General features: G+C 39.1%; 1 protein-coding gene across 3 annotated transcripts in view; it reads left to right on the top strand.

Annotated features, from left to right (window-relative positions):
* ARHGEF12 (Rho guanine nucleotide exchange factor 12) overlaps nt 1–18,102 on the top strand; it is a 1,204,049-nt gene that overhangs the window by 897,675 nt on the left and 288,272 nt on the right. For all 3 annotated transcript variants that reach the window (XM_053691590.1, XM_053691589.1, XM_053691591.1), the window contains 5 exons: nt 3,263–3,466; nt 3,593–3,725; nt 3,869–3,904; nt 4,145–4,299; nt 7,905–8,051. In XM_053691590.1, coding sequence (XP_053547565.1) covers nt 3,263–3,466; nt 3,593–3,725; nt 3,869–3,904; nt 4,145–4,299; nt 7,905–8,051 — 675 coding nt within the window. The remainder of the gene's footprint in view (nt 1–3,262; nt 3,467–3,592; nt 3,726–3,868; nt 3,905–4,144; nt 4,300–7,904; nt 8,052–18,102) is intronic.

Genomic DNA, 18,102 nt, shown 5'->3' with positions numbered 1-18,102 from the left:
TGGACAGCAGCAGGGAGTTTAGATGCTGCTCCCCTGTATTGGGGCCCTCTGCCTCTTGGGTAGAAACTGACTTTGTAGGAGAGACCTGTTGCTGGGTATCTGGGGATAGGCTATGACCCGCTCCAGGCCACGGAGCGGGAAAGGAAGAGGAGGGATACTGTCCTTTTACTGCAAAAGTGTCTTGTGTGATATTAGTCCGGAGTCGCCAGTGTCAAGACACTCTAAGCTTTCTAGCCGGTGTCCAGCGTCTACAGGCTATATTTCAAATATCCCATAGCAGCTAGGCAGGTCACCCAGAGCTGTATCTCTCTGCCTCCCCCGGGTTGATGAATAGTGATATAGCTTGCAAACCTTGGCAGGAGGTATAACTGTATGGGGCTTCTTCAGAGGGTGAAAAATCACAGTAGGCAAATGTCTAAATGAGGCTATGTGATCCCACTAGTTGCACACCAGTACCAGTTTATCAGAGTGGAATGTTCCTCAGTGCTGCGATGTGATTTTGAGAGGTACACGTTCTTGCAGTTTAGGATTGCGCAGCAGAGCACAGCAGTCTCTTGTGTTTACCAACTTCAGCTCAGTTTTCCTGCTATTCTCTAAGTGTAATCAGTGCAGCCGGATCAAAAGCAGTCCACAGTAAGAAAGTTAAAGCATTCAGGGCCTGTAATAAAGCTTCACACAGCTGTTCAGCTCCCCCTGCTCCGCTAAACAGAAAGTTCTTAGGTACTCAGGGCCAGCTCAAATGCAGTTAAGGGTTATGTGCCCGGTTTTATCCACCCATAAGTCTGTGAGCAGTTATGAACAATTTAATTGGGAAGTTAGTGTAATGCACAGATTGTAAACTACCATTTTGCTTTTACTTTGCTTTTGCTTTTTTTTTTTTGTTTGTCTTCTCCCCTTTACCTTTATCTTGCGTGCGTGCCAATAGATCTATATCTCCGGTGCACCAGTTTCTAAGGTCTCTCAGGTGACAGTCTCTGCAGTGTTTTGTAAAGATCTGTAGAGGCCGACTCCGGAGCGGAGCCCCGACCCTCCAGGGTGTCTTCCGCACTTCGGCAGTGTCCGGCTTGTTTCTCAGGACTGGCAGACCTCCAAAGCACACAACGGCCCCAGTTTTCAGCGTGCCCCACCACGATCGGTAGGCGTATGTGGTTCAACAAGAGCGGGGATGACCCTGCTTCAGGCAAAGGGAGAAAAGTTGCACGCTCCATGTGGGAGCGCAAGATGGCGACCGGTGCTCGCTATACTTCCAGTGGTGAGGGTGTAAGGTGTCTTTCCTCTCAAACCGCAGCATCTATTAAAATCAATGCTTCCAGGCTAGTTGCAAGTTCAGTACAGCCAAGGAATAGTTTGGGAGCCAGCATGGGGTGCAAATAATTAGTTTTAAGCGGACATTAGCACGGAGCCTGTTGCTATCCCGTCCACACTGTAGCTCAACCCACCGGAAGTCAAACAATATGCTTTTATGTATTTAGCTTATGACGTTTTTTCTGGCTAGTTGATATCTTACATGCTAAAATCATCTAGTGGGTTTGCAACTTTCTTTATTAAGATTTGAGAATGGATAGTGAGCAATTTGAATTCTCTTTCCCTAAACTACCCTTTTTCATTATATTGCACCAATATTTAAGCATCATTTTGCCATAGCTTAACTTGGTTTTAATTATATTGGTCATATTTAATGTGGCCTTCATTAGTTCTTTCCCCCCCCCCTCGTAATCTGTTTACTTTGTAAACTAAGAGAATTATACCCCATGAACCTACTCCTAAGCCAATATTATAGACATTTTATACTATATTTTCATTTTCAGTCCCCTTACTTTCTTCAGATGCTATTGTTACCATTTATAGTCCTAAGGGTCCAAGAGTGAGCCTATCCCTTATATCCCTACTGCAAGTCCCCTATCCAGTCCCCTTATTGCTAGTAGTTAAATGGTTAGGTCCAAGAGAGGCCATTGTTTTCCCTATGGGGAATATGTACTCATATGACATGTTTATTGAACATAGGGGTTAACTGTTCACTTATACTTTATATACTATATATGTCATAGGTATGTTTAATATGTTCAATAGTTCTTAGAAGTCCTAAAAATGTTTATAGTTCTGAACCTTAGATTAAGCTGTTTATCCTAACTTTTCTGATACTAGATATATGCTGGTAGCCATCTGAAATGTATACGCTATGTTAGTATATATGCTGTGACAGACCCTTCTGTCAGTACTGAAAGAGTTAACTTTGTTCAGCTTTAAGAAGCTATTTTCTAAAGACAAGGTTGCTAGCCTCAGCTATTGTGTACTGTAATTAAGTTTAGTGATAAACATTCACTTTGTTTAATCACATCCAGAGAGCAGACGCCCAAGTGATAAGAAGGACTACATTGTTTATCTGCTTTAGTAATGTAATTCTATTGTATCATGTCAAAGGGCGTTTTCCCTCTATCTAATGTACAATATTCTTTCAACCCCCCCCCATCTGGTCTCAGACCTGCATAAATACTGGGCATATAGCCCTCAATAAAGTACATTCTGTTTTTACCTTCAATGTGGAGCCTGGTCTCATGTTTGAGGGGGGAACTGGCTGGGTTGTGAGTTGCTGATCCCATATTCAGGACATCGTTCACCTGGTATTAACCCTTGGTATCCTGTTGATACCGTAACATATGCTTTAAAATTCTCCACCTTAGTAGAGTATATATGTTATAAGTCTTCTGTACTATGGTAAGCTCCATTTCCCCCATTATATAGCTTACTGGTTAAGCTTAGGGGCACAGACCCCATATTTACCTCCCCATACTATGTTTAAGTGTGATTATCCATGGAAGCTATCAATATACCCCCTCCCCCTACTACTTAAAATGAGGTATTGTCTCCATAGGTTCTTTCTCCCGAATTATAGTACCTACATGAGTAAAGTAAACAATTTTGAAGAGATATTATAATATACTTTAGGTTGTGTAGATACGGCTATTGATATATTTACTTTTGAGACTGTACTAAATATGTGCTTGATTCTTTAATTTGGTTATAGATGACTCATGAATGTCAAAAAGTTTGTACTTTTGGGCATGAAGGATTATATTCTACATGTAATTTGTTAGCAATTACCTAAATAAAAATCTTTGTTTTAAAAAAAAAAAAAAAAACTCTTGTTCCCTATTATAAAGCAATGTTAAATGAAAAAATAAATGGGCCAAGGATTTCCAGCAGGTTGGAATATGGTAAACATGTAAGTTTTTTGCGTGGCAAACATGCTTTCTATGTGTAGTTGGCAGGGCCATGGAAATACAGAGGCAGAAGCATCCAAAGCACTTATCCACATCCTCGTCCAGTAGCCCAGAACCAGCAGATGGCAGTAGATTACGCACCAGTGGTGGTTCAGTGGAGGGACCAGACCCCTCACATTCCATCCACTCGCCTGTGTGTGTAGGTGGCTTCAGCTCTCCAGATGGGGGCAAGGATCAAGAACCAGGTGCGTTTGGTTGCAGTTCGGGCCATACATAAGCTGCTGTACATGCATTGATACTGAGTATGACTGTTTTTATGAGATTTTCATATAGTGCCTTATATATCTGCTGTCAATCTACTATCTCCCTAGCTGTAAAGCTTGCCGGGGAGGGCTCGTCCTCCGTAGAATCGTGTGATGGTAATCCCCGTACTCCTGGTACTGTGTTTGATTTCCCGTCTCCGCCTCTGGATCTCCTGCAGGAGGAGGTTGGAGAAACAGACAGGTAAGGGAGTTTGTATTAATGTCAGGTGGTAATTTAAATATTGTTGTGTTGTGAAAATAAATCTGGCACTTTCGCTCCTTCAGAAACATGTTTAACTTTTTCATCTGAGCTATTTTTATTCATATTCATCTTTCTTTCACCAGGTTTAATGAACAGGACACTCCAAAAGCTTCCAGAAAGTATGTTGCTTTCATTTGAATATATTCTATAAATATAGCTAACAAAATGTTTAGAAATATTTTTATAGGCAATTACCTGGCATATGCAAACAGCACAAAGCTTTGTTAGAATATTATTCAGTGCATAAGTATTTGTCTCCTCTTTCCTTGTCTTATTTGATTTAATTTGTCTGGTTTACTCTGAACCTACCTGTGCTTCTAGTGTTGAGAATAATTCATTGTTCACTATACTTGGTGCAGACTGGACAGCTTAGTTCTTGGTGACACCCATAGCGAGGACGAACTCTATGATCCAGACCTAGAAATGGATCCCCCCAACTGGCAAGAACTTGTGAGCAGAGAAATCTTGAAGGACCTTAAACCACATGAAATCAAGCAGCAGGAAGTTATACACGGTAATTGCATAGAACAGCTCCTGTTACACACCACACAGACGTTCAAAATGGGAAAATAAACCCACTTAGAATACATATCTTGTAAGAATTGAGAAGAAAATATGTTACAAGATTATAGAATATTGCTGTTCAATGAATGCCATTTTAAATTCCATTAGACTGCATATTTTAATTTTGGTGTTTATTTATATGTTCTATATTATTCTTGTGGGTTATTTAAAGGGACGTGAAACACAATTTTTTTCTTTCATGATTCAGATAGAGAATACAATTTTAAAAATGTTTCCAATTTACTTCTATTTTCAAATTTGCTTCATTCTTATGTTATTCTTTGTTAAAGAGATATCTAGATAGGTAGCATGCACATGTCTGAAGCATCACATGACAGAAAATAGTGCTGCCCTCTAGTGCTCTTGCTAATGTATAATATTGTTATAAAACTGCTGCCATCTAGTGCTCTTGCTAATGCATAACATTATTATAAAAACTGCCATCTAGTGCTCTTGCTAATGTATAACATTATTATAAAAACTGCTGCCATCTAGTGCTCTTGCTAATGCATAACACTATAAAACTACTGCCATCTAATGCTCTTGCTAATGTATAACATTATTATAAAACTGCTGCAGTCTAATGCGCTTGCTAATGTATAACATTATTATAAAACTGCTGCCATCTAGTGCTCTTGCTAATGTATAACATTGTTCTCAAACTGCTGCCATCTAGTGCTCTTGCTAATGTATAACATTGTTATAAAACTGCTGCCATCTAGTTCTCTTGCTAATGTATGACATTTTTTATAAAAGTGCTGCCATCTAGTGCTCTTGCTAATGTATAACATTGTTCTCAAACTGCTGCCATCTAGTGCTCTTGCTAATGTATAACATTGTTATAAAACTGCTGCCATCTAGTGCTCTTGCTAATGTATAACATTATTATAAAGCTGCTGCCATCTAGTGCTCTTGCTAATGTATAACATTATAAAACTGTTGTCTTCTAGTGTTCTTGCTAATGTATAGCATTGTTATAAAACTGCTGCCATCTAGTGCTCTTGCTAATGTATGACATTATTATAAAACTGCTACCATCTAGTGCTCTTGGTAATGTATAATATTGTTATACAACTGCTGCCATCTAGTTCTCTTGCTAATGTATAACATTATTATAAAACTGCTGCCATCTAGTGCTCTTGCTAATTTATAACATTGCTATAAAACTGCTGCCATCTAGTGCTCTTGCTAATTTATAACATTATTATAAAACTGCTGCCCTCTAGTGCTCTTGCTAATGTATAACATTGTTATAAAACTGCTGCAATCTAGTGCTCTTGCTAATGTATAACATTATTATAAAACTGCTGCCATCTAGTGCTCTTGCTAGTGTATAACATTATTATAAAACTGCTGCCATCTATTGCTCTTGCTAATGTATAACATTTTTATAAAACTGCTGCCATGTAGTGCTGCAGACATTTACTGAGCTTATATCCTTGCTTTTCAACAAAGGGTAACACGAAAATTTGATAATGGAAGTAAACTGGAAAGTTGTTTATAGTTGTATGCTCTATCTGAATCATGTAGTGGTTTCTGTCCCTTTAATATCCATTTGCTAGAGTGCATTAGCATGCAAATGTTCGTATTGAGGATGTCGTTGGTCACATGAGACTGCCTTACACTTAACATTATTATAAAACTGCCGCCCTCTAGTGCTCTTGCTAATGTATAACATTATTATAAAACTTCTGCCATCTAGTGCTCTTGCTAATGTATAACATTATTATAAAACTGCTGCCATATAGTGCTCTTGCTAATGTATAACATTATTATAAAACTTCTGCCATCTAGTGCTCTTGCTAATGTATACAATTGTTATAAAACTGGTGCCTTCTAGTGCTCTTGCTAATGTATAACATTATTATAAAACTGCTGCCATCTAATGCTCTTGCTAATGTATAACATTATTATAAAACTGCTGCCATCTAGTGCTCTTGCTAATGTATAACATTATTATAAAACTACTGCCATCTAGTGCTCTTGCTAATGTATAACATTATTATAAAACTGCTGCCCTCTAGTGCTCTTGCTAATGTATAACATTATTATAAAACTGCTGCCATCTAGTGCTCTTGCTAATGTATAACATTATTATAAAACTGCTGCCATCTAGTGCTCTTGCTAATGTATAACATTATTATAAAACTGCTGCCCTCTAGTGCTCTTGCTAATGTATAACATTGTTATAAAACTGCTGCCATCTAGTGCTCTTGCTAATGTATAACATTATTATAAAACTGCTGCCATCTAGTGCTCTTGCTAGTGTATAACATTATTATAAAACTGCTGCCATCTATTGCTCTTGCTAATGTATAACATTTTTATAAAACTGCTGCCATGTAGTGCTGCAGACATTTACTGAGCTTATATCCTTGCTTTTAAACAAAGGGTAACACGAAAATTTGATAATGGAAGTAAACTGGAAAGTTGTTTATAGTTGTGTGCTCTATCTGAATCATGTAGTGGTTTCTGTCCCTTTAATATCCATTTGCTAGAGTGCATTAGCATGCAAATGTTCGTATTGAGGATGTCGTTGGTCACATGAGACTGCCTTACACTTAACATTATTATAAAACTGCTGCCCTCTAGTGCTCTTGCTAATGTATAACATTATTATAAAACTGCCGCCATCTAGTGCTCCTGCTAATGTATAACATTATTATAAAACCGCTGCCATCTAGTGCTCTTGCTAATGTATTACGTTATTATAAATCTGCTGCCATCTTATGCTCTTGCTAATGTATAACATTATTATAAAACTGCTGCCATCTAGTGCTCTTGCTAATGTATAACATTATTATACAACTGCTGCCATCTAAAGCTCTTGCTAATGTATAACATTATTATAAAACTGCTGCCATCTAGTGCTCTTGCTAATGTATATCATTGTTATAAAACTGCTGCCCTCTAGTGCTCCTGCTAATGTATAATATTATTATAAAACTGCTGCCATCTAATGCTCTTGCTAATGTATAACATTATTATAAAACTGCTGCCATCTAGTGCTCTTGCTAATGTATAACATTATTATAAAACTGCTGCCCTCTAGTGCTCTTGATAATGTATAACATTATTATAAAACGGCTGCCCTCTTGTGCTCTTGCTAATGTATAACATTATTATAAAACTGCTGCCATCTAGTGCTCTTGCTAGTGTATAACATTGTTATAAAACTGCTGCCATCTAGTGCTCTTGCTAATGTATAACATTATTATAAAACTGCTGCCATCTAGTGCTCTTGCTAGTGTATAACATTATTATAAAACTGCTGCCATCTATTGCTCTTGCTAATGTATAACATTTTTATAAAACTGCTGCCATGTAGTGCTGCAGACATTTCCTGAGCTTATATCCTTGCTTTTCAACAAAGGGTAACAAGAAAATTTGATAATGGAAGTAAACTGGAAAGTTGTTTATAGTTGTGTGCTCTATCTGAATCATGTAGTGGTTTCTGTCCCTTTAATATCCATTTGCTAGAGTGCATTAGCATGCAAATGTTCGTATTGAGGATGTCGTTGGTCACATGCCTTACACTTGTTTGTTTTCTCACAGAGCTATTTTATACAGAACGGGCACATGTACGCACTCTCAATGTTTTGGACCAGGTGTTTCACCAGCGGCTGATGCGTGAGACCATCCTTACTTTACCAGAAATCCGAAGTGTCTTCTCCAATTTGGAAGAGATTCTTCAGCTTCATGGTCAGTTCCACCTCATTAGGGAAAGATACCATATTTCTTGATAATTATAGTTGTATATTAAAAATACCTGTCCTATAAAAAAAAACAAGCTTTCTCTTGCAAAGTTCATCCTTTACTTGTGGGATATTCTCATTCCCTACAGGAAGTGGCAAAGAGAGCACACAGCAGAGCTGTCCATATAGCTCCCCATCTAGCTCCACCCCCCAGTCATTCTCTTTGCCGGCTCTAAGCACTAGGGTCTCTCTACGGGAGGGTAAAGTGAATGTGGTGTTAGAGTTGTAGTTTTATATCTTCAATCAAAAGTTTGTTATTTTTAAATGGTACCGGTTTGTACTATTTACTCTCTAGCAGAAAAGTGATGAAGATTTCTGCTGAGAGGAAAATGATTTTAGCATGTTGTAACTAAAATCCACTGCTGTTCCCACACAGGACTGAGGAGTACCAGAAAACTTCATTTGGGGGGAACAGTTTGCAGGCTTGACTGCAATGAGGTATGTTCAGTCATTTATTTCTAGACAAGACTGAGATAATGCTTGAAGGCTGACAAGATCACCATGTGGGGAGGGTAAGCTATGTTCTGAGACTTAGTAAAGAATTGAATGCTTACATAACAGGGCTAATTAGGCTGGTTGACACTAATGCAGGGCAATCGATTATTTGTTTCAAAAAATACTCATTGGAGACACTTTTTTAAGCACTTTGGAGTGTTTTTCTGGGGTTATTATCCACATGGCAAAAATTTAGTCACTTAGAAGTGATTTTTGTAGTCCTCACGACTCCGGAGTGGAGTGGGAGGGGCCTAATTTTGCGCCGCAGATGCGCAGTTAGAATTGAAAGACAGTTCATGCTGCTTCACATGGAGGGTCCAGCTGCTGATTGAGGGCCTAAAAGAAGCTTTATTCCCCCAAAACTGATCCCTAAGGACAGGTAGGGCCACAGCAGTGAGCTGTGGCAAGGTGCTGTAGTTATTTAACCGGTTGTTGGCTTTAGGCTGCTCCGGTTTGGGCATTAAGGGGTTAATCGTTCTGCAAGTTGTTTTGCAATCATATTAAAGCCTTAGGTACATACTGTGAAAATTTCAAAAGGATTGGTGCATTTTCCACTGTTCTGTAAAATTGTGTGCTCTTTTTATTTCTCTTGTTAAGTGTATCCAGTCCACGGATCATCCATTACTTATGGGATATTCTCCTTCCCAACAGGAAGTTGCAAGAGGATCACCCACAGCAGAACTGCTATATAGCTCCTCCCCTAACTGCCATATCCAGTCATTCTCTTGCAAGCCTCAACCAAGATGGAGGTTGTAAGAGGAGTGTGGTGTTTTATACTTAGTTTATTTCTTCAATCAAAAGTTTGTTATTTTTAAATGGTACCAGAGTGTGTTGTTTATCTCAGGCAGTATTTAGAAGAAGAATATGCCTGCATTTTCTATGATCCTAGCAGAAGTAACTAAGATCCATGGCTGTTCTCACATATTCTGAGGAGTGAGGTACAAAGCAGTTTTGAAGGAACGTTGCCATTGGCTATCATTTATCGTTTGTATGTTTATGCCGAACCATATTACAAAATATTTGTTTTTAACTTTGATATAGCGACATAAAAAAGATTTAGCAATGTTAAGAATAGGGTTGGGCCTAAACATCTATATAAACTGCTTTGTATATAAACTGCTTTGTATATCTTTCATGTGAGTCCAATTTCCTGTCATACACAGGAAATTGGAACATCGATACAACTGTATATAAATCCGGCTACAATGTGTCACAGTATCATGCAAACCTTTTACTTGTTTTTACTGCTCTTGAAAAAGACGCTTGAGCGTTGAAACGCGTAGAGCTAAAATAAATATTTTTTATCTCTTATATTGGGAATCGTTCTTTCCTGTGACGAGCCGGACTTACTATATTGGATAAGTAAGTTACTACATGATTTATAACAAAAGTTATTACCTTACTGCTGATGGGGTTTTTTAATCCATTTTTAGCCCAGCTGATAACACCTTTGAGAATTACCTTTTGATCTTTTGGAGAGAGACACACCTTAGAAGCTGAACTCACATTACTAAAGGAGTGAGTATACTGCACATTATTTTGTCGGATTTAACTTGCACATCAAGTCCATTTCTATCTATCATTAGAAATTAACTACACACCAAGACCAGCGCCATCCATTTCGTTTTGCTTATTAATAGAGATGCATACTCTTATAAAAATGTAATATAAAACGTTTGCTGGCATGTTAATCGTTTTTATATATGTTTGGTGACAAAACTTATTGGGGCCTAGTTTTTTACCACATGGCTGGTTTGATTTCTGCCTAGAGACAGTTTCCTGAAGCTTTCCACTGTTGCAATATGAGTGGGAAGGGCCTATTTTAGTGCTTTTCTGTGCAGATAAAAATACTGACAGAGACATTCAGCTTCCCTCTGCATGATACAGGACATCTCTGAAGGGCTCAAAAGGCTTCAAAGTCGTGTTTGAGGAGGGTAACAATCACAGTAGACTGTGGCAGTTGTTGTGACTGTGTTTAAAAAACGTTTTTGTCATTTATTATTCTGTTTTTGTTATTAAGGGGTTAATCATCCATTTGCAAGTGGGTGCAATGCTCTGCTGATGTTACATACACTGTAAAAATTTTGTTAGTGTAACTGCCTTTTTTTCACTGTTATTTCAAATTTTGTCAAAATTTGTTTCTCTTAAAGGCACAGTAACGTTTTTTATATTGCTTGTTAACTTGCTTTAAAGTGTTTTCCAAGCTTGCTAGTCTCATTGCTAGTCTGTACAAACATGTCTGAAACAGAGGATACTTGTTCATTATGTTTAAAAGCCATGGTGGAGCCCCATAGGAGAATGTGTACTAAATGTATTGATTTCACCTTAAACAGTAAAGATCAGTCTTTATCTATAAAAGAATTGTCACCAGAGGGGTCTGTCGAGGGGGAAGTTATGCCGACTAACTCTCCCCACGTGTCGGACCCTTCGCCTCCCGCTCAAGGGACGCACGCTAATATGGCTCCAAGTACATCAGGGACGCCCATAGCGATTACTTTGCAGGACATGGCTGCAATCATGAATAATACCCTGTCAGAGGTATTATCCAGATTGCCTGAATTGAGAGGCAAGCGCGATAGCTCTGGGGTTAGACGAGATACAGAGCGCGTAGATGCTGTAAGAGCCATGTCTGATACTGCGTCACAATATGCAGAACCTGAGGACGGAGAGCTTCAGTCTGTGGGTGACGTCTCTGAATCGGGGAGACCTGATTCAGAGATTTCTAATTTTAAATTTAAGCTTGAGAACCTCCGTGTATTGCTTGGGGAGGTATTAGCTGCTCTGAATGACTGTGACACAATTGCAGTGCCAGAGAAATTGTGTAGGCTGGATAAATACTATGCAGTGCCGGTGAGTACTGATGTTTTTCCAATACCTAAAAGGCTTACAGAAATTATTAGTAAGGAGTGGGATAGGCCCGGTGTGCCCTTTTCCCCACCTCCTATATTTAGAAAAATGTTTCCAATAGATGCCACTACACAGGACTTATGGCAGACTGTCCCTAAGGTGGAGGGAGCAGTTTCTACTTTAACAAAGCGTACCACTATCCTGGTTGAGGACAGTTGTGCTTTTTCAGATCCAATGGATAAAAAATTGGAGGGTTACCTTAAGAAAATGTTTATTCAACAAGGTTTTATTTTACAGCACCTTGCATGCATTGCGCCTGTCACTGCTGCGGCGGCATTCTGGTTTGAGGCCCTGGAAGAGGCCATCCATACAGCTCCATTGACTGAAATTGTTGACAAGCTTAGAACTCTTAAGCTAGCTAACTCATTTGTTTCTGATGCCATTGTTCATTTGACTAAACTAACGGCTAAGAATTCCGGATTCGCCATCCAGGCTCGTAGGGCGCTATGGCTCAAATCCTGGTCAGCTGATGTGACTTCAAAGTCTAAATTACTCAACATTCCTTTCAAGGGGCAGACCTTATTCGGGCCTGGTTTGAAAGAAATTATTGCTGACATTACTGGAGGTAAGGGTCATACCCTTCCTCAGGACAGGGCCAAATCAAAGGCAAAACAGTCTAATTTCTTTCATGTAATTAGCAAGAGTCCATGAGCTAGTGACGTATGGGATATACATTCCTACCAGGAGGGGCAAAGTTTCCCAAACCTCAAAATGCCTATAAATACACCCCTCACCACACCCACAAATCAGTTTTACAAACTTTACCTCCTATGGAGGTGGTGAAGTAAGTTTGTGCTAGATTCTACGTTGATATGCGCTCCGCAGCAGGTTGGAGCCCGGTTTTCCTCTCAGCGTGCAGTGAATGTCAGAGGGATGTGAGGAGAGTATTGCCTGTTTGAATTCAATGATCTCCTTCTACGGGGTCTATTTCATGGGTTCTCTGTTATCGGTCGTAGAGATTCATCTCTTACCTCCCTTTTCAGATCGACGATATACTCTTATATTTATACCATTACCTCTGCTGATTTTCGTTTCAGTACTGGTTTGGCTTTCTACAACATGTAGATGAGTGTCCTGGGGTAAGTAAGTCTTATTTTCTGTGACACTCTAAAGCTATGGTTGGGCACTTTTTTATAAAGTTCTAAATATATGTATTTAAACATTTATTTGCCTTGACTCAGGATGTTCAACATTTCCTTATTTCAGACAGTCAGTTTCATATTTGGGATAATGCATTTGAATATATCATTTTTATCTTACCTTAAAATTTGACTTTTTCCCTGTGGGCTGTTAGGCTTGCGGGGGCTGAAAATGCTTCATTTTATTGCGTCATTCTTGGCGCAGACTTTCTTGGCGCGAAAATTTTTTTCTATTTCCGGCGTCATACGTGTCGCCGGAAGTTGCGTCATTTTTGACGTTTTTCGCGCCAAAAATGTCGGCGTTCCAGATGTGGCGTCATTTTTGGCGCTAATAGCATTTAGGCGCCAAATAATGTGGGCGTCAATTTTGTCTCCACTTTATTTAAGTCTCATTATTTGTTGCTTCTGGTTGCTAGAAGCTTGTTCACTGGCATTTTTTCCCATTCCTGAAACTGTCATTTAAGGAATTTGATCAATTTTGCTTTATATGTTGTTTTTTCTATTACATATTGCAAGATGTCCCACGTTGCAACTGAGTCAGAAGATACTACTGGAAAATCGCTGCCTGGTGCTGGAACTACCAAAGCTAAGTGTATCTGCTGTAAACTTTTGGTAGTTGTTCCTCCAGCTGTTGTTTGTATTAAATGTCATGACAAACTTGTTAATGCAGAAAATATTTCCTTTAGTAAAGTACCATTACCTGTTGCAGTTCCATCAACATCTAATGGTCAGAGTGTTCCTGATAACATAAGAGATTTTGTTTCTGAATCCATTAAGAAGGCTATGTCTGTTATTCCTCCTTCTGGTAAACATAAAAAGTCTTTTAAAACTTCTCTTTATACAGATGAATTTTTAAATGAACATCATCATTCTGATTCTAATGATTCTTCTGATACAGAGGATTCTGTCTCAGAGGTTGATGCTGATAAATCGTCATGTTTATTTAAAATGGAATTTATCCGTTCTTTACTTAAAGAAGTCCTAATTGCATTAGAAATTGAGGATTCTGGTCCTCTTGATACTAAATCTAAACGTTTAGACAAGGTCTTTAGATCTCCTGTGGTTATTCCAGAAGTTTTTCCAGTTCCTGGTGCTATTTCTGAAGTAATTTCCAGAGAATGGAATAATTTGGGTAATTCATTTACTCCTTCTAAACGTTTTAAGCAATTATATCCTGTACCGTCCAACAGATTAGAGTTTTGGGACAAAATCCCTAAAGTTGATGGGGCTATTTCTACCCTTGCTAAACGTACTACTATTCCTACGGCAGATGGTACTTCCTTTAAGGATCCTTTAGATAGGAAAATTGAATCCTTTCTAAGAAAAGCTTATCTGTGTTCAGGTAATCTTCTTAGACCTGCTATATCATTGGCTGATGTTGCTGCAGCTTCAACTTTTTGGTTGGAAACTTTAGCGCAACAAGTAACAGATCATGATTCTCATAATATTATTATTCTTCTTCAACATGCTAATAATTTTATCTGTGATGCCATTTTTGATATTATCAGAGTTGATGTCAGGTTTATGTCTCTAGCTATTTTAGCTAGAAGAGCTTTATGGCTTAAAACTTGGAATGCTGATATGTCTTCTAAATCGACTCTACTTTCCCTTTCTTTCCAGGGTAATAAATTATTTGGTTCTCAGTTGGATTCTATTATCTCAACTGTTACTGGTGGGAAAGGAACTTTTTTACCACAGGATAAAAAATCTAAAGGTAAAAACAGGGCTAATAATCGTTTTCGTCCCTTTCGTTTCAACAAAGAACAAAAGCCTGATCCTTCATCCTCAGGAGCAGTTTCATTTTGGAAACCATCTCCAGTCTGGAATAAATCCAAGCCTTCTAGAAAAGCAAAGCCAGCTTCTAAGTCCACATGAAGGTGCGGCCCTCATTCCAGCTCAGCTGGTAGGGGGCAGATTACGTTTTTTCAAAGAAATTTGGATCAATTCTGTTCACAATCTTTGGATTCAGAACATTGTTTCAGAAGGGTACAGAATTGGTTTCAAGATAAGACCTCCTGCAAAGAGATTTTTTCTTTCCTGTGTCCCAGTAAACCCAGTGAAAGCTCAAGCATTTCTGATATGTGTTTCAGATCTAGAGTTGGCTGGAGTAATTATGCCAGTTCCAGTTTTGGAACAGGGGCTGGGGTTTTATTCGAATCTCTTCATTGTACCCAAGAAGGAGAATTCCTTCAGACCAGTTCTGGATCTAAAAATATTGAATCGTTATGTAAGGATACCAACATTCAAAATGGTAACTGTAAGGACTATCTTGCCTTTTGTTCAGCAAGGGCATTATATGTCTACAATAGATTTACAGGATGCATATCTGCATATTCCGATTCATCCAGCTCACTATCAGTTCCTGAGATTCTCTTTCCTGGACAAGCATTACCAGTTTGTGGCTCTGCCGTTTGGCCTAGCTACAGCTCCAAGAATTTTTACAAAGATTCTCGGTGCCCTTCTGTCTGTAATCAGAGAACAGGGTATTGTGGTATTTCCTTATTTGGACAATATCTTGGTACTTGCTCAGTCTTCACATTTAGCAGAATCTCATACGAATCGACTTGTGTTGTTTCTTCAAGATCATGGTTGGAGGATCAATTCACTAAAAAGTTCATTGATTCCTCAGACAAGGGTAACCTTTTTAGGTTTCCAGATAGATTCAGTGTCCATGACTCTATCTTTGACAGACAAGAGACGTCTAAAATTGATTTCAGCTTGTCGAAACCTTCAGTCACAATCATTCCCTTCGGTAGCCTTATGCATGGAAATTCTAGGTCTTATGACTGCTGCATCGGACGCGATCCCCTTTGCTCGTTTTCACATGCGACCTCTTCAGCTCTGTATGCTGAACCAATGGTGCAGGTATTACACAAAGATATCTCAATTAATATCTTTAAAACCGATTGTCCGACATTCTCTGACGTGGTGGACAGATCACCATCGTTTAATTCAGGGGGCTTCTTTTGTTCTTCCGACCTGGACTATAATTTCAACAGATGCAAGTCTTACAGGTTGGGGAGCTGTGTGGGGGTCTCTGACGGCACAAGGGGTTTGGGAATCTCAGGAGGTGAGATTACCGATCAATATTTTGGAACTCCGTGCAATTTTCAGAGCTCTTCAGTCTTGGCCTCTTCTGAAGAGAGAGTCGTTCATTTGTTTTCAGACAGACAATGTCACAACTGTGGCATACATCAATCATCAAGGAGGGACTCACAGTCCTCTGGCTATGAAAGAAGTATCTCGAATTCTGGTTTGGGCGGAATCCAGCTCCTGTCTAATCTCTGCGGTTCATATCCCAGGTATAGACAATTGGGAAGCGGATTATCTCAGTCGCCAAACGTTGCATCCGGGCGAATGGTCTCTTCACCCAGAGGTATTTCTTCAGATTGTTCAAATGTGGGAACTCCCAGAAATAGATCTGATGGCTTCTCATCTAAACAAGAAACTTCCCAGGTATCTGTCCAGATCCCGGGATCCTCAGGCAGAAGCAGTGGATGCATTATCACTTCCTTGGAAGTATCATCCTGCCTATATCTTTCCGCCTCTAGTTCTTCTTCCAAGAGTAATCTCCAAGATTCTGAAGGAATGCTCGTTTGTTCTGCTGGTAGCTCCAGCATGGCCTCACAGGTTTTGGTATGCAGATCTTGTCCGGATGGCCTCTTGCCAGCCGTGGACTCTTCCGTTAAGACCAGACCTTCTGTCGCAAGGTCCTTTCTTCCATCAGGATCTCAAATCCTTAAATTTAAAGGTATGGAGATTGAACGCTTGATTCTTGATCAAAGAGGTTTCTCTGACTCTGTGATTAATACTATGTTACAGGCTCGTAAATCTGGAAGACTTATATTTCTTGGTGTCTTTCTCATCATTTTTCCTGGCATTCTTTTAGAATTCCGAGAATTTTACAGTTTCTTCAGGATGGTTTAGATAAAGGTTTGTCCGCAAGTTCCTTGAAAGGACAAATCTCTGCTCTTTCTGTTCTTTTTCACAGAAAGATTGCTAATCTTCCTGATATTCATTGTTTTGTACAAGCTTTGGTTCGTATAAAACCTTTCATTAAGTCAATTTCTCCTCCTTGGAGTTTGAATTTGGTTCTGAGGGCTCTTCAAGCTCCTCCTTTTGAACCCATGCATTCATTGGACATTAAATTACTTTCTTGGAAAGTTTTGTTCCTTTTGGCCATCTCTTCTGCCAGAAGAGTCTCTGAATTATCTGCTCTTTCTTGTGAGTCTCCTTTTCTGATTTTTCATCAGGATAAGGCGGTGTTGCGAACTTCTTTTGAATTTTTACCTAAGGTTGTGAATTCCAACAACATTAGTAGAGAAATTGTGGTTCCTTCATTATGTCCTAATCCTAAGAATTCTAAGGAGAAATCGTTGCATTCTTTGGTTGTTGTTAGAGCTTTGAAATATTATGTTGAGGCTACTAAGTCTTTCCGAAAGACTTCTAGTTTATTTGTCATCTTTTCCGGTTCTAGAAAAGGTCAGAAAGCTTCTGCCATTTCTTTGGCATCTTGGTTGAAATCCTTAATTCACCATGCTTATGTCGAGTCGGGTAAAACTCCGCCTCCAAGGATTACAGCTCATTCTACTAGGTCAGTTTCTACTTCCTGGGCGTTTAGGAATGAGGCTTCGGTTGATCAGATTTGCAAAGCAGCAACTTGGTCCTCTTTGCATACTTTTACTAAATTCTACCATTTTGATGTGTTTTCTTCTTCTGAAGCAGTTTTTGGTAGAAAAGTACTTCAGGCAGCGGTTTCAGTTTGAATCTTCTGCTTATGTTTTCATTAAACTTTATTTTGGGTGTGGATTATTTTCAGCAGGAATTGGCTGTCTTTATTTTATCCCTCCCTCTCTAGTGACTCTTGCGTGGAAAGATCCACATCTTGGGTAGTCATTATCCCATACGTCACTAGCTCATGGACTCTTGCTAATTACATGAAAGAAAACATAATTTATGTAAGAACTTACCTGATAAATTCATTTCTTTCATATTAGCAAGAGTCCATGAGGCCCACCCTTTTTGGTGGTTATGATTTTTTTGTATAAAGCACAACTATTCCAATTCCTTATTTTATATGCTTTCGCACTTTTTTTATCACCCCACTTCTTGGCTATTCGTTAAACTGATTTGTGGGTGTGGTGAGGGGTGTATTTATAGGCATTTTGAGGTTTGGGAAACTTTGCCCCTCCTGGTAGGAATGTATATCCCATACGTCACTAGCTCATGGACTCTTGCTAATATGAAAGAAATGAATTTATCAGGTAAGTTCTTACATAAATTATGTTTTTCGTGCCTTTCGAAATTCCAAGGCAGGTGCAGCATCAACTTCCTCCGCTACAAGAGGGAACACTTGCTCAATCTAAGCAGGCCTGGAAACCTAACCAGTCCTGGAACAAAGGCAAGCAGGCCAGAAAGCCTGCTGCTGCCTCTAAGACAGCATGAAGGAACGGCCCC

The sequence above is a fragment of the Bombina bombina genome, chromosome 8 (genome assembly GCF_027579735.1).
Source record: "Bombina bombina isolate aBomBom1 chromosome 8, aBomBom1.pri, whole genome shotgun sequence".
Lineage (NCBI taxonomy): Eukaryota > Metazoa > Chordata > Amphibia > Anura > Bombinatoridae > Bombina > Bombina bombina.
The sequence above is the reverse complement of the archived record's forward strand: the minus strand, read 5'-3'. Positions and strand labels throughout refer to the sequence as shown.